A 15,567-nucleotide genomic window follows, 5' to 3' on the forward strand; every position below is an offset into this window, starting at 1 on the left:
CTGCAGTTTGTTTACCTGTACTGTGAGATAACAAGGGAGATAACTTTCGCTCGATTGTTGAGGATCCATCAACATCCATTACTTGTTTACGCTGTGAAAAAGAGTGTCTCTGTGTGCTTGGGCGTGTAATCCTGTTCAGTGTGTGGTAAGAACTACTGTACGTGTTCTGTGTTATTTCAAGCTTAGGGGTATACTTGTTTATTAGCGAGGCACCGAGAAAATGTATCATGTGCTGTGAGTGTGTGAAGACTACAAGTTGACTTCAGTTTTCTCTGTTTATCGTCTGCTAGATAAACAGGTGCGCAATGTAACTTACAATTCCATGGTGTAATCTTGATAACAGAATTGTTTTCAAATTTGCCAGTTACTATTATCTTTCAGCAGTAGAAATACATATTACTATTACAGGGTTTTATAGCCTGGAAGAAAAAGACAATGGGACATTTGTCCCCCTCAACCAAATTCTGATGGGACATTACGTACATAGTCGAAGGCAAAATGCACAAAGCATTCTAGGCGGCCCGATAATGCTTTTGTCGAAAGATGAAAAATAGTGCTGTATTTAGTGCCATATGATGATATGAGAATTTGCCAGTGTATCCGGTTAGTGTGTGTGTACTGTGTGTGTTTCTCTGTGTTTCGATCGATCTCGCTTCTGTTGACAGTTTCCACAGAGGTAATCGCGCCAGCACAGATAGTTCGCAGAATTGGTTGAATACTAATGAATTACATTTTAAAAGCAAATCACATTGCATTTTACAAACTCGCAAGTTGCTCGGCTTGGCGCGCGTTTTTGCCTAGCTCATTCCGAACATTGTACTCCTAGTCCTTTGGAAAGTGTGCGCATTTGTACGTAATCTCAGTGCGCCCTTTGACGCACTGAAGGCAATTCCAATGGGACATTTTGAGATGTTATGCGCCATTGGCGCAAGGCGCACTAGTAAATGAAACCCTGCTATTAGGTAGATCTTTTCCTTTCAGTTGAGCTTCTTAATTAACTGAGTAAAAATGTAACCATGCAGGTAAAGGGTGCATCAAAAGGAAAATACAAATGTCAGTGTGCAGTAATAGAAGATTAAGTATTCACAGAGCCTCATATCAATATGCCATTGCTTTAAATTTAAAACCTGCAAAGTTCTTATCAATAAAATCAGTGTGCTTTCTCTCACTTTTGCAGAGTCTGAGAGTCGTCACTCCGTGAGTCACCATGGAAACCAGCGACATTGAAGGAGACGGGGCAACCATGGATGTGGACGCTGGGATGGTTTCCATGGATACCAATGATGAAGACGATGGCATTGACGATCAGATAGGAAGCAGCATGGCAGACAGCACAGACATGGACGCGGATGCAAAAGACTTCCAGGATTTTCATGCCGTGCCACAACCACCTGGACCGACCTCAGAACATGCGAGTGGAAAAGTCTGGAACTTGCCGGAAGGTTCCTGCAGGAAGAAAGTTCTCCAGAGAGGGGAAGGGCTGTACGGTCCGGTGATAGGTTCATGTTGCACGGTAACCATTCAGGTCACTCGCCCTGTTGGTGACCTTGACCTGTCCTGGATTGGCTATCCTGTAGGTCAAGGCAGCTTTCAGGTCGGAGAAGCGACCACACCCGTTGCCTATCTCCTCGACCAGGCGCTGACCTCGATGAAAAAGAGCGAGATCGCGGAAGTGTGCGTCAGCGGACTGAAAACGGTGAGTGGGGAGCTGCTGTTACAAGTCACACTTCACACCTTCACACCAGCAACACCACCCTGGCGAATGACACCGCTGGAGAAATGCACCTCAGCGAAAGCGTGCAAGGAACGAGGAGCCCAGCTGTTCAAGGAGGGAAACATCTACGCGGCTTTCGCTCAGTTCCGCTCTGCCACTCGCCTCCTTCTCTCCGTCCTTCCCCTCACCTTCGAGGACGATGAAACAATGGAGGCGTCCCACCAGCAGCTTCTGTGTCAGTGTTACCTCAATCTTGCCGCCTGTCAGATGAAAACTGGTCACAACCAAGAAGTGGCGACCAACTGCACCAAGGCGCTCTACATCGACCCCACCAACGTGAAGGCGTTGTATCGCAGGGCGTCGGCCAGCGTGAGCATGGGGAACTATTTGTTGGCACAAGGAGATCTGGAGAAAGGACTGCGTAAAGAGCCCAACAATCGTGCGCTTGCCGAGCTGCTACAAACAGTGAACGTTCAAGTTTCACAGTCACAGGCCCAGCTGGTGCAAGGCTTGAGCAAGATGTTCTCTTGAACAAATGTTGACTTGCATATATATGAAAACAACATAAAATGAAACAAGATGAGATTGACATTCACGGGCCCAGCTGGTTGAGGCTTTGACCAAAATGTTCTTTTGCACAGAATCTTGTGTTCTCTATGTAGATCCCAGTTCAAGAGAAGGGAAGAAATGCTCAGCATACTGCATTCTGGAAAAGTTATAAGTGAAAGTATAAGCTGGAGGATCTAGTGTCCAGTTGGCGCTACATGGGTCAGGCTTTGCAGGCGGAAGAAACAGGCTTTTTTTGCTAGGCTTTTTTTGCAAGGCAGTATTGCGCAGTTATAGACAAATTACGGAAATAACTCTGTCAGGTTTCTATGGTTGTGGAAGAGTTGCTTTTCCTTGGAAATACTGAGGCAGATATCCCACATGACATTAAAGTCAAACGATTGACTAATATCCCAGTAAAAAATAGCTCCAGTCTGTTTTTTCATTGGAAATTATGAACATGTATGAGAGCTGACTAAATCATTGCAGAGCTCTGTGATCGCGTGCCTCGTTGCATGCACAGATCGCAGACCATGTGCGGCGACATACTTCTTGCTAGTGTTTGGTCTTCACACGACTTCAGTGTCACATGCTGACATGGGTTTATATGCCTCAATATTACCAAGGATAAGCAACTTTGCAACAATCAATGAAAACCTGAAGGAGTTATTTCCACACATCGTTTATTGTGACGAATTGGGTTGAGATGCTTGTGGACTGGTTATGCATTACATCTCTTTCCTTTATCTTGTGCCCTGGATGCTCTGTTACTTTTATCCTGTTTGCATTAATTAGGAAACAATAATTTAACCTTAGCAGACCTTCCATGGAGGTCTGTTTTTCTTGCTCTTATGCTTGTTTTTTTTTTCTTGCATTTTCTGTCTATAAAACTATTGCCAAGAAGCAAAGAACAGTATGAAATGGCTTTGACTTTGAGTTGACATTAATCCGCTTTTCACTTGAAGCTCAAAACCATTATCACTTGGAATTGTCACTTTCCGACATGCATATTTTGTTACCCAGCTCAGTTGGTAGCGCGCTGGATTTGTATTCAGTTGGCCGCTGTCAGCGTGAGTTCGATCCCAGGTTCGGCGGAAATTTATTTCACAGAGTCAACTTTGTGTGCAGACTCTCTTCGGTGTCCGAACCTCCCCCCGTGTACACTACATTGGGTGTGCACGTTAAAGATCCCACGATTGACAAAAGGGTCTTTCCTGGCAAAATTGCTTAGGGACACTTAATAATTGTCTACCTATACCCGTGTGACTTGGAATAACAGGCCGTGAAAGGTAAATATGCGCCGAAATGGCTGCAATCTACTGGCCGTATAAAATTTCATCTCACACGGCATCACTGCAGAGCGCCTAGAACTGTACCCACGGAATATGCGCGATATAAGACTCATTGATTGATTGATTGAAATATTGTGAAAATGATGAAAATGTAATTGTTCAGACACCCAGTTTAAGTAACTTGGAATGCTAGGAAGAGAAAGAGACCATGACGTTTTTAATCATGATGTCATATGAACTCATCAAAGTGATGCTGTGTGTGCATTCCAAATGCTCAAGACCTCTTCTATATTTCCTGACACCACACTCCCATGTTTTTCCTTTTTACAAGCATTTTATCGGTGAGCAGATGGAGAAAAGATTAGGGGTTGAGGTCAATGGGATGGGAAGGAGAGAAAGTGTGTGTGTGTGTGTGTGTGTGTGTGTGTGTGTGTGTGTGTGTGTGTGTGTGTGTGTGTGTGTGTGTGTGTGTGTGTGTGTGTGTGTGTGTGTGTGTGTGTGTGTGTGTGTGTGTGTGTGTGTGTGTGTGTGTGTGTGTGTGTGTGAAGAGAGAGAGATAGAGAGAGATTCAGATTCAAAACTTTATTGAGATGAATTAGGTTTTGGGCTCAGCCCAATTATCCTTAAATAGTTATAGCCTGTCTCATTTGGACATATAAAGCATTACACATGAAGTGTTTATATAAAACAAAGTTTAAACAGCAAAAAGCAGTAAAGTATTAACATTGAAGTTACATTTGTCATTAAACTAACAATGACGCTGGTAATAAAAATGATGATAATAGAATATTATTATAATAATAATAATAATTAAGAGAGGGAAAGAGAGAGGCATGGTTGATGTTTGAAAAAGAGATCTTAACAGCACTGAACGTGGCGAGTAGAAACATGTTACTGGCGAGTAGAAATGTTCATCTACTCACTAAATGCGAGTAAAGTTGCTAAAACAAATTGTTGGTTTGGCTACGTTAAGTTTGATCTCTGGCTAGTACATTTTCACAATCACTATACTCAGCCAAAGAATAGTACACCATTTTGGGGACTTTGCTGAAACCCCTTTTTCCCAAAATACAGTGTCACACATTTTTCTTCAAAGGTAAACAGATATATATATCTGTAAAGGATTTAAGATGCAGAGTTTTAAGTTTAAGGATAACTGAAGGAGGCAGGTATCAAAAAAAATACTCAATACTCAAATTGTACTTATTTGTGTACATATATATATCTCTTACCACCCCCACCCCCCTGCACATATGTGTATGGCTGTTTTTTTCTCAGCCATTTAGGCGGCCGTACTTTCTTTTAGGGGGGGATGTGTGCTGGTTATTTGTGTCTTTCTATACCCCACAAATTTTGACATGAATTACAGGATTTGTTCCCTGATTACTTGGTCTTTTGTCCAGCAGCCGCGGCCAGGATTCGAAGCCTGAACCTTCCACATCTTCTTCTGCGTTCGTGGGCTGAAACTCCCACGTACACTTCGTGTTTTTTGCACGAGTGGAATTTTACGTGTATGACCGTTTTTACCCCGCCATTTAGGCAGCCCTACGCCGCTTTCGGGGAAAGCATGCTGGGTATTTTCGTGTTTCTATAACCCACCGAACTCTGACATGGATTACAAGATCTTTTTCGTGCGCACTTGGTCTTGTGCTTGCGTGTACACACGGGGGGTGTTCGGACACCGAGGAGAGTCTGCACACAAAGTTGACTCTGAGAAATAAATCTCTCACCAAACGTTGGGACGAACTCACGCTGACAGCGGCCAACTGGATACAAATCCAGCGCGCTACCGACTGAGCTATATCCCCGCCCCAACCTTCCACATGAAGGTCAATGTAGATTTACTGAGCTATAGCGCCTGTCATGTTATTCTGTTGAAACTTTACACTGATGACTTTTTTAGTTGGTTTTTCCACAATTGATTTTTTTGTCCAGGATGAAGGTCAGTGCTGATTTTGTTTTAGCCTTTCTGATACCAGATAAATCATCCCTCTGATGTGTATGTGTGTGTGTGTGTGTGTGTCACTATTCTCTGAATCAAAGGCAGATAACTGACCAGTTTTTGATTGTGTGTGTATGAAGTTTTATTTTGTTGGTTGTGTGTGTGTGGTTTCCTAGGATTATTTTGCAATTTTAAAATCTTACCAAGGCAGCAAGATAACCATCTTTTATTTTGTTTATTTCCAACTTCCTGAGGATCTTCTGCATGATCCTATTTACATGAATGTCGTTTAAGTTTTCTTACATGTTTCAATTCATATGCCGGTAATTCAATTAAAGTAAAATCTACATTAAATTACATATTCCTACTCCGAATCACATGTAGCATTGACACAATCGGAGATGCTAGGTTCTGTACAGGCTAACCGTCTAAGGGAAGCAACCCCAACCACAAAAGTGTAAACGTAGCCATGGTAATGCCCATACACCCGGGGAGTTACCTCCCCTCGTGCATGCCACGTCACCACTGCTACTGAACACGTGGTTCCTATCATTCGACCTTACAGCTTTCGAGGGAGCAGGTTGTTGTATTTTTTGGGCTCCCCTGTGGCTGCGCTGTTGGTGTTGTTTTGACACCCACCGGCCACGTTACCGTCTATCTTGCCTCCTGCTTCGTAGTTGGTGAGCTCTTTCCATTTTGGTCATTATTTTGACAGGAAATTTGTGGTAGTTGCTGATTTTCGTCCGTGTTTGGACCTGTGATATTTCAGTGACTACTGTTGGCCGCCATTTTTGTTGTCAGCATGAGTTGACAGATTTTTGTGGCTAGGCCATGTATTTTGGAGGTAAACGTAATTTTACCTTCTTACTTGCTTTCTGCTTTGTTTAGCTGGTAAGCTTGTTCCTTCTTGTCTTTAGTTTGACAGGAATTTACCTATAGTTGCTGACTTTTTTGTCCGTTTGGACTCCTAAATGCGTTTCAGTAACTTATCTTGTGGCCGCCACGTTCGGTTGCTCAGCTTTCCTGACAGCTTTTTTATGTGGCTAGGCCTATGTTATGGTGAGGTTCTCCTTACTTTACCTGCGTTTTTGCCTTCTGCTTTGTTAGTTGGTAAGCCATTTCATATTTCGTCATTTCTTTGACAGGAATTTTTGTTATTGCTTAATTTTCGTCCGTTTTGGACTTCTAAATTTTGTCCAGTAACTTATCGCTTGGCCGCCATTTTGTGTATCAGCGTCGCTGACAGTGGTTTTCTTGGCTAGGCTTTAGCAGGTATCTACCAGTCCGTAGGACTTGTCGTGGTTTCGGATTTAACATGTTTTTTATGTTTTGTTCGTTACTCTTTCTGCCTCGAACAAACACTTTGTGGGGCAGTCATATACTGTTGTACGTCCTGTTTCTTCTCCTCGCCTTCTCTGCCGTTAGCAGATCAGGTGTTGCAGGTGTCTGCGTTATCTTTGTGAAGAAATTGTCGCGTGCCAAGCCTGCGTCTTCCGTTGGTCCCGCTGTCTGTGGGCGACGTCACCTTGTTGGCTTCTTTGACGCTTCCGGCCGAGACGTTGTCTAGGGCGGATGTTTTGCTTCTTCGTCTTCTACCGCTGTGGTTGGCGATTCAAGTAAGTCGAGCTGGTCCACAGGCCCTCGTGAGGCCGTCGGACAGTCCCTGCTGGGACACAGCTCTTTTCGGCGGGTTCACGACCCGCAAACCCCTGTTCAGTCGCACCCTGGCTTCACTGAAGACCATTGTGTGGCTGAGCAATGGCGGCAGTTGGTTCCGGCTACTTCTCCGACGTACGCACCCGCTGGGGTCGTTTCCGGAGTTGTCTAGCCGTTTCCGACTGCTGCGCTTCCGGCACTCGCCGGAAGCATAGGTCCCCCGATGTACGCACCCGCTGTGGTCGTTTCCGGGGTTGACCAGGTCCCCCGATGTGCGCACCCGCTGTGGTCGTTTCCGGGGTTGACCGGACGTTGCCCCCCGGGCATTCGTCCTCTGTTCAGTCGCACCCTGGCTTCCTCGAAGACCATTGTGTGGCGGAGCAGTGGCGGTAGCCGTTTCCGGCGCTGCGCTTCCGGCACTCGCTGGAAGCATAGGTCCTCTGACGTACGCACCCGCTGTGGTCGTTTCCGGGGTTGACCGGACGTTGCCCCCCGGGCATTCGTCCTCTGTTCAGTCACACCCTGGCTTCCTCGAAGACCATTGTGTGGCGGAGCAATGGCGGTAGCCGTTTCTGGCGCTGCGCTTCCGGCACTCGCTGGAAGCATAGGTCCTCTGACGTACGCACCCGCTGTGGTCGTTTCCGGGGTTGACCGGACGTTGCCTTTAGGGCATTCGGGCTTCCGGCCTCCGTCCTCGCATTCGGCGCTTCCGCTTTTCGCGGTCTCGTCTGGTGCTTTCCGGCTCCGCCCGGATTTACTGCTCCTTTCGCTTCCACTTCCTTCAGGATGTCGGTAGCTGAGGCGCAACGCCAGCCCTTCGGGCAGGTGTTGTCTTAGCCCTGGCCGATGTAGTCAGCGTTTCAACCTTCGGTTGTCGCGGCGACTGCCGTTCCGGTGCCGGCGGCTGCAGACTTGCCGTCTTCTCTCTCTTAGCCTGGTCAAGGCATGAGTTAGGACGACGTCGGGGGGGGGGACGGATTTCCGGTTTTCCGGTTATGCCGTTTCACCGGCCTTCCACCAGTACGTGGACTTCGGTTTTTTCGCTGGTTGTGTCGGACATTCAGTCTGTCGTCAGCGATTCCACACGTGCTGGTTATCGGGAAAAAGGCTTAACGCTGTCCTCTTAGCTGCGGCAGAGGTCACGTCGAAGTTTTTTCCCAGACGGGGCTTCGGCCTCCTACACTTCCTGTCTGGAAGCATAGGTTCTCCATCACAAGCGCACGTTGTGGCTTGTCTGGGGTTGATCGAGGACTGGCCTACGGGCGTTCGGGTTCCGGCCCCAGTCCTCTTCTGTTCTGTCTCACTCTTGTTCCGTCGTGGGCATTTGTGTTTCACAGGGCGGCAGCCGTTGTCGGCGTGGCGTTTCCGGTTTTACTGGAAGCATAAGTCCTCCATTTCAAGTACACTTTGCGGTTTTGACTGGAGTTGACAGAGGACTGGCCTACGGGCGTTTGGGCTTCCGGCCTCAGTCTACTCTATGCAACTTTCGCTTCCGTTTTTTGCGGTTTTGTCTGCTGCATTTCCGGCTCTGTTCGGATACACTTCTCCTCTTCCTGACACTCCTTCGGAGGTCGGGGGGTGAGGAACAGCGGCTGGCCTACGGGCATTTAGGCTTTCAGCCTCAGCCGGGGCAGTCTTCACTTTACCTGTTGGGTGTTGAGTTTACTGCCTATTCAGTTCGGGTGGCCCTGGACGTTTCCCCTATTCACGACCGTCATTAGGGGGATGAGTCAGGTCTTTTTCCGGTTGGATGGTTTTCCGGTTTCTGGTCATCTCATTCATCAGTTTACCACCAGCAACTGTGACTTCGGTTGCGTTCGTAGCTGAGCTATTCTGGTTTTCAGTCTTTGGTCAGCAATCGAACACGTTCTGGATTTCCGTCGAAGCTCGGAGCTTCGGCTCAGGATTTCCCGTTGGGTGCATCGACATTGGTGGCTTCCTTGTTGGTTGACTTTGTTGTCGATGTCGGACTTCCGTTCCGTGAAGATAGGATGTTTTCCTACTTCCGGTTCCTTAGTCACCTTTTGTAGGTACCACGGTTTGCAGGTTTTGGCTAGGCCATCTCCTCCCGAAAGTGGTATCTCTAGTGTTTTGGTTCTGCCGCTGTTTCTACTATGGTTCAGTTCCGGAACATGCTCAGCCTTGACTGGCCTCGGCTACACGGGCTTCACCTTCTGTTCCTTCTTGCTTATTCAGCCTTTGGAACTTGCCTCCTTTCTCTACTCTGTTGGCCAGCCCTTGCTTGGGTGAGCATGGAGCAGATGAGGCTGCCCTTCCTTCACTACGCTCGTACGGCGGGTGTCGGAGGGACTCGTTTCTTTCGCATTCTCAGTTCCCTGAACAGTCAAAGAGAGTCGCTTAAACTTTGCCTGCAGTAGAGTTTCAGTCGAGTAGAGATCAGCAGGTCTCTGACTGCTTTACAAGGGTTGAAGGAAGGTAAGGCTAGCATACTCAGAAACATGCTTAGCAGAAGCATGCTCATTCCTCTGGTTAAGCTAAGCTGGCAGCCTATAGGCAGCCTTGGCTGGGCAACAGCCATTCCACGTTGCGGCGATGGTGGTTGTTGCCTTCCCGTTTCTTGTGGCTTCGGACTTCGTCTTTTCTTTCCTTTGTTCTCTCTTTTTAAGAGATTGGATAGGACGATTTTCGTTTGGGTGGGGTTCTCTGGATTCAGGTTACCCCTGTTTGGCCACAAACGTTTGGACTTTGGTCCTTGTTGTCTTTCATCGAGTCGGACTCTGTCTTTCTCTAGTGATCAGACGCGTTCTGGTGTTTCGTCCAAACTTAAGGTACGCTTGAGTTGGCCTCGGAGGTAACATTCAGATTTTCCTGAGGGGGCATTGTCTTGGACAATGGATGTTTGAGGAGTAGTTCTTTGTGGCTTTCCTCCTCTCTCTCAGGTTTTGGCTACTCTTCTCCTTCGGGCAGAGGTTTAGCTAAGGTTTGGTTCCTGTGACTTCAGTCTTGGGCCTTTCCTCTCTTCTTCCTCATCTTAGTATGAGGCGAGTCCGGATGACGTCCGTTGGGTCGGGTTTCCTTACAGTCGCCCGGCTACAAAAGGCAACTTTGTCTAGGGCGGTTGTCCGTTTTTCTCCGCGTTGGACTCTGTCTTCAGACAGGGACAGACGCGCTCTGGGTTTCTGGCCAAACTCAGGTAGGCTCTTGATTTGGCTAGGAAGTTAACTGCCTGTTTTTTCCCTGAGAACTCTGGTTTCGGGAGTCTTATGGCTGGCTGGCTTCACGGTTTACGTTTACCAGTCTTGGTTTTCTGCTTTAGGTTTTTGATTCACTCTCGATTACCTTCAAGCAGACTGTTTTGGGAACATTCTGGCTTTTAGCCATTTTGTTTATGGTTGCCAGTCACATCGGTTTTGACCACCGTGGGTCCTCACTTCCGGTAGCTTACGCACAGTCGTAAGTGGCTGCTGTCGGGTGCTACCTCTCTCCCTGCGTTCGCAGGGACTGGTAGGGGATGACTGGCGACCTTCTATTGTGAGTTTTCTCTTCGAGGTGGACTCTGGTACGTAGTGCTCGGATGTCTCTCTCTCGCTCTTTCGTGGGGATTGGTCACTCTTTTTTTGAGCTGACTTCTTTCTCACAAGCCTTTTGGGCTTTACTACATCCCAAGGTTTGCAGACTTTGGCATGGTTGTCTTAAGGTCACCGCGGGGGTTCGTCCTTCTCAGTTGAGGGGACAACCTTACGCACGGATCTTCTCAGGACATTAGCATTTCCTTCCAATAAAAGGGGGGGGGGGGAAGCTTGTCTTTCCCTTGGCTCGCCAGGGTTATTAATCCAAGGCTTGGGTCTATTCCTGTGCTGTTTTTTACGGCTAGGAGATTGGAAGAAGTGCTGAGCACAGCTTTCTGGATCTCTGAGGTTGTCTCTTACGCTTTTGCCTGAGATACTTCTCGGCTGTCAATCAGGACTTTCCTCGGTTCCCTCACTGCCTGTTGGCAGTGGGCCAGCCCTGCCAAGGGCTTTTTGAGTGGGTTAGATTTTCTTTCCCACTGGGACCGCCCTGATTCTTTGGCAGCGGTCCAGGTTTTCGGCAAGGTTTTTTGAGTGAGTTGGATTTTTCTTTCCCACCGCCTTGTTGTTGCAATCTGCTACATGTGATTCGGAGTAGGAATATGTAATTTAATCGAAAATTTTATTGTAAATTTTCATTTAATAAATATACCTACCCGAATCACATAGTATATTCCCTCCCGCCAACCCCGCTTTTGATTTGGAGAATTTATTCTTTAGGTCGAATGATAGGAACCACGTGTTCAGTAGCAGTGGTGACGTGGCATGCACGAGGGGAGGTAACTCCCCGGGTGTATGGGCATTACCATGGCTACGTTTACACTTTTGTGGTTGGGGTTGCTTCCCTTAGACGGTTAGCCTGTACAGAACCTAGCATCTCCGATTGTGTCAATGCTACATGTGATTCGGGTAGGTATATTTATTAAATGAAAATTTACAATAAAATTTTCGATTTATTGAAAGGCTCCTACTGTTGTACAGTCGAACCTGTCTATAACGACCAGCCAACGGACAGACCAAAAGTGGTCGCTATGGACAGGTGGTCGCTATGGAAAGGTGAATTATACAAGAAAAACTCTTCTGGGCTCCTTCGTTGTGGGCAGGTGGTGGCTTTGGAGAGGTTGTCGTAAGGGCAGGTTTGACTGACCTTAAATGACACAATTTGCTTAGCTGTATTTAAATGCTATGCAATCAGAGAAAGAAAAAAAAACTGTGGCAAATTTACTTAAAAAGTGTGAATGAAAATGTGAAAAATCAAAAAACAAGAAAGGTAGGTTGTTGAAACGTTTGTTATTGACAAAACAATACATTCACATATATTTTGACCCAACGGTCTTTTAAGTGAACAGACAAATGTTGGAAGTCTTTGTTTTTGGATTTGAAAATGTGAAAAGTTTTTATTTTCATGTGCTGAGTTTTATTTTATGTCTGTGAGCGAATCTTGTCACAAATTTAAGATTGAGTAGACAATCCAATCAGCTCAACTGTGTTTACTAGTCTTAATACATGTATTGTAACATGTTTGCAATCAACTTTGGAATCTTCTTTATGCATTCTTTACTTTATTTGGTGTTTAATGTCGTTTTCAACCACGAAGGTTATATCGCGACGGGGAAAGGGGGGAGATGGGATAGAGCCACTTGTCAATTGTTTCTTGTTCACAAAAGCACTAATCAAAAATTTGCTCCAGGGGCTTGCAACGTAGTACAATGTATGACCTTACTGGGAGAATGCAAGTTTCCAGTACAAAGGACTTAACATTTCTTACATACTGCTTGACTAAAATCTTTACAAAAATTGACTATATTCTATACAAGAAACACTTAACAAGGGTAAAAAGAGAAACAGAATCCGTTAGTCGCCTCTTACGACATGCTGGGGAGCATCGGGTAAATTCTTCCCCCTAACCCGCGGGGGGTTTCTTTATGCAGAATGTTGGCCAATTTCCTCAGCTTTGCTCAGCTAGCAGTGTAGACCCCTGCACGTCTTGCCATAGTAATGATATTCTAGGAATGATGTAAAGTGTGATGACATGTTCTTTCTTGTACATTACTGGAGAAAAGTAAAATCTGTGGCTTCATGATCAGACATTGCGTTTTTGTGAACATTTGTTTATCCTCTCTTTCTCACACATACTTCTTTGAACACATTGTTTGTGTATTTGCTGTATCATCTCCTTCTCTGTCAAACGCACACACATGCACACACAAACATGGACACCAATTATGTAAGCACAAATATGTTTATTTCTGTATCAACTTCTCTCACGGTCACCGTGTACAACTCTGAACACTTGTAAATAAGTGATAATTTTACACACAAACATGATTTTTTTTCCTCTCAAAATTTCACCAAGAAGAATTATCTTACATACATACATACAGGTTAATGAGATGCTCAATTCCCAGTTGTTGTAATCAGTTAAGTAGGTAATCAGCCAAGTGAAAGGGGGATGGGGTAGGGAGTGGAGGGACAAATAAATAGGACCATCATCTTCGCTGCACTATTTTCGCTGTTCGGACAGTACGGGTCTGTACTCTTCAACAAAAAAGGCACTACAGATGCAGCAAGGAAGATGTACACACACACAAAATTTCAAAAACGAAAAAAAAAAATCCATCAGCAGTAATCGCATGAACCGGAATTTGTGGTATCTTACAAATTTTTTTTTAAACACAGCAACCAAAATTGTCAACCAGTCTCACGACTGGTTTTTTGTATTTGTTGTGTATTTGCATCTGACAGATTTTCATATAAAAAAAACTGAGCGATTGCTTCATCATTAAAAGTGAGTTTGGCTCGTTGCCATTATTAAGAGACTGGTTTTTATTATTCCATGAAGTCTTCTTGATACCGGGTCATAAATAAAGTAGCACAATCAATAAATCCATGAAGGAAAAACAAATACTATGGAAGAACTATATATGCCCAAACAAGCAGTATTTTTTAGAAAGACAGAGGCTGCAGCAGAAATGCGGGAAGACTAAGAATACCAAAGAACAAACAAGTTCTACATACACAAACTCAAAGCCAGCATACCTGTACACTGAAGTAATTTGAAGCCATTTTTCTGTGAGTACAATAGTATTTCTATCACCGCGTACACTGTATTCAGGATTTTCAAGCAAATTTGCAACCAATGCAATATACAAATACTCATTTTGAAATGTGCATCAGTTTAACTTCCATGACCATTTCCATTTGATCTAAAGCATAGGTTTGAGTGAGAGACTTAAAAAGCCAACTTTTTCATTGTTTGTTTGTTTATTTGTTGCTTAACGTCCAGCCGACTACGCAGAGCCATATCAGGACGAGGAAGGGGGGGATGAAGGGGGCCACTTGTCAAGCGATTCCTGTTTACAAATGCACTAACCCATTACTTGTGTCCCAGCACGCTTTAGTAAAACTAAATTAATACCTACTGGAAGATTACCAGTTTCCAGTATGTTAAAATAGGCTTAACCTATCTACTGCTGGACTTACATCAGAACACTAACAGATTAAACTATACATGAATCGCGAGACAAGCGGCAAGAGAAGAGATTTTTGGAAAAAATACAGGTGAATGAGCAAGAAGGCAGAAAAAAGAAAAGAATTCATGAAGAAAAAGAGAGCATGACAGGAAAGAGGAACCAAAAATCTACCTAACAGCAAACTAGAAAGCTCCTGCGGTTCCAAAAACAGGAGGGGCCTTTAATTTCATAACCGCAGTGCCCCACTGCGGGAAACTTTTTCATATTCCATGCACTGCTACAATGTAGTATCATTCTCTTTATAAGCCTTTTTTGTGTGATGTTACCTGGAAAACATTAAACAGAAAAACCTTAGTACATGTATACAAACTGTACAAGTGCAAAGAAGGAAATTCCATGAACTGTTACCATGACTCTCCAAGCTTTTGTTTTGTTTGTGTGTGTGTTTGTGTGTGTGTTTTTGTTGTATTTTTTGTAATGCAAGTCCAAAAAAAGAACAAACAAGTCGCGTAAGGCGAAATGACTACATTTAGTCAAGCTGTGGAACTCACAGAATGAAACTGAACGCACTGCATTTTTTCACAATGACCGTAGTCCGCCGCTAGTGCAAAAAGGCAGTGAAAGTGACGAGCCTGTTCAGCGCGGTTACGCTGTGCTGCTTGGCACGCTTTACTGTACCTCTCTTCGTTTTAACTTTCTGAGCGTGTTTTTAATCCAAACATATCATATCTATATGTTTTTGGAATCAGGAACCAACAAGGAATAAGATGAAATGTTTTTAAAACGATTTCGGAAATTTAATTTTAATCATAATTTTTATATTTTTAATTTTCAGAGCTTGTTTTTAATCCGAATATAACATATTTATATGTTTTTGGAATCAGAACATGATGAAGAATAAAATAAAAGTAATTTTGGATCGTTTTATAAAAAAATAATTTTAATTACAATTTTCAGATTTTTAATGACCAAAGTCATTAATTAATTTTTAGGCCTCCATGCTGAAATGCAATACCGAAGTCCGGCCTTCGTTGAAGATTGCTTGGCCAAAATTTCAATCAATTTGATTGAAAAATGAAGGTGTGACAGTGCCGCCTCAACTTTTACAAAAAGCCGGATATGACGTCATAAAAGACATTTATCGAAAAAATGAAAAAAACGTCTGGGGATTTCATAAAGATCGGTCCAGTAGTTCAGTCTGAATCTCTCTACACACACACACGCACAGACACAGACACAGACACACACACACCACGACCCTCGTCTCGATTCTCCCTCTATGTTAAAACATTTAGTCAAAACTTGACTAAATGTAAAAAAGAAAGAAAGAACCTTTGGTATTACACAAACTATACAAGTGCCAAGAAGAACCTTCCAAAGAACTGACATAAATCAAAATTGCTCAAATACCGTG

The 15,567-nt window shown here is 44.5% G+C and overlaps 1 protein-coding gene across 2 annotated transcripts; it reads left to right on the forward strand.

Annotated features, from left to right (window-relative positions):
• The first annotated feature begins 8 nt into the window (after positions 1 to 8).
• Positions 9 to 11,636, forward strand: LOC138948804 (FK506-binding protein-like). 2 transcript variants are annotated; one of them, XM_070320430.1, is made up of 2 exons: positions 9 to 157; positions 1,178 to 11,636. In XM_070320430.1, the coding sequence occupies exon 2, from the start codon at positions 1,208 to 1,210 to the stop codon at positions 2,243 to 2,245; it is 1,038 nt and encodes a 345-aa protein (XP_070176531.1). In that variant the 5' UTR covers positions 9 to 157; positions 1,178 to 1,207; the 3' UTR covers positions 2,246 to 11,636. The 2 variants fall into 2 exon arrangements, with proteins under 2 accessions (XP_070176531.1, XP_070176530.1); XM_070320429.1 differs by having other exon boundaries at positions 9 to 145.
• The last annotated feature ends 3,931 nt before the right edge of the window (positions 11,637 to 15,567 follow it).

The sequence above is a fragment of the Littorina saxatilis genome, linkage group LG15 (genome assembly GCF_037325665.1).
Source record: "Littorina saxatilis isolate snail1 linkage group LG15, US_GU_Lsax_2.0, whole genome shotgun sequence".
In the NCBI taxonomy this organism is placed as follows: domain Eukaryota; kingdom Metazoa; phylum Mollusca; class Gastropoda; order Littorinimorpha; family Littorinidae; genus Littorina; species Littorina saxatilis.

What these genes read in the sequence shown, in the direction of transcription:
- LOC138948804 (XM_070320430.1), top strand. Translation starts at nt 1,208, where the DNA reads ATGGAAACCAGCGACATTGAAGGAGACGGGGCAACCATGGATGTGGAC.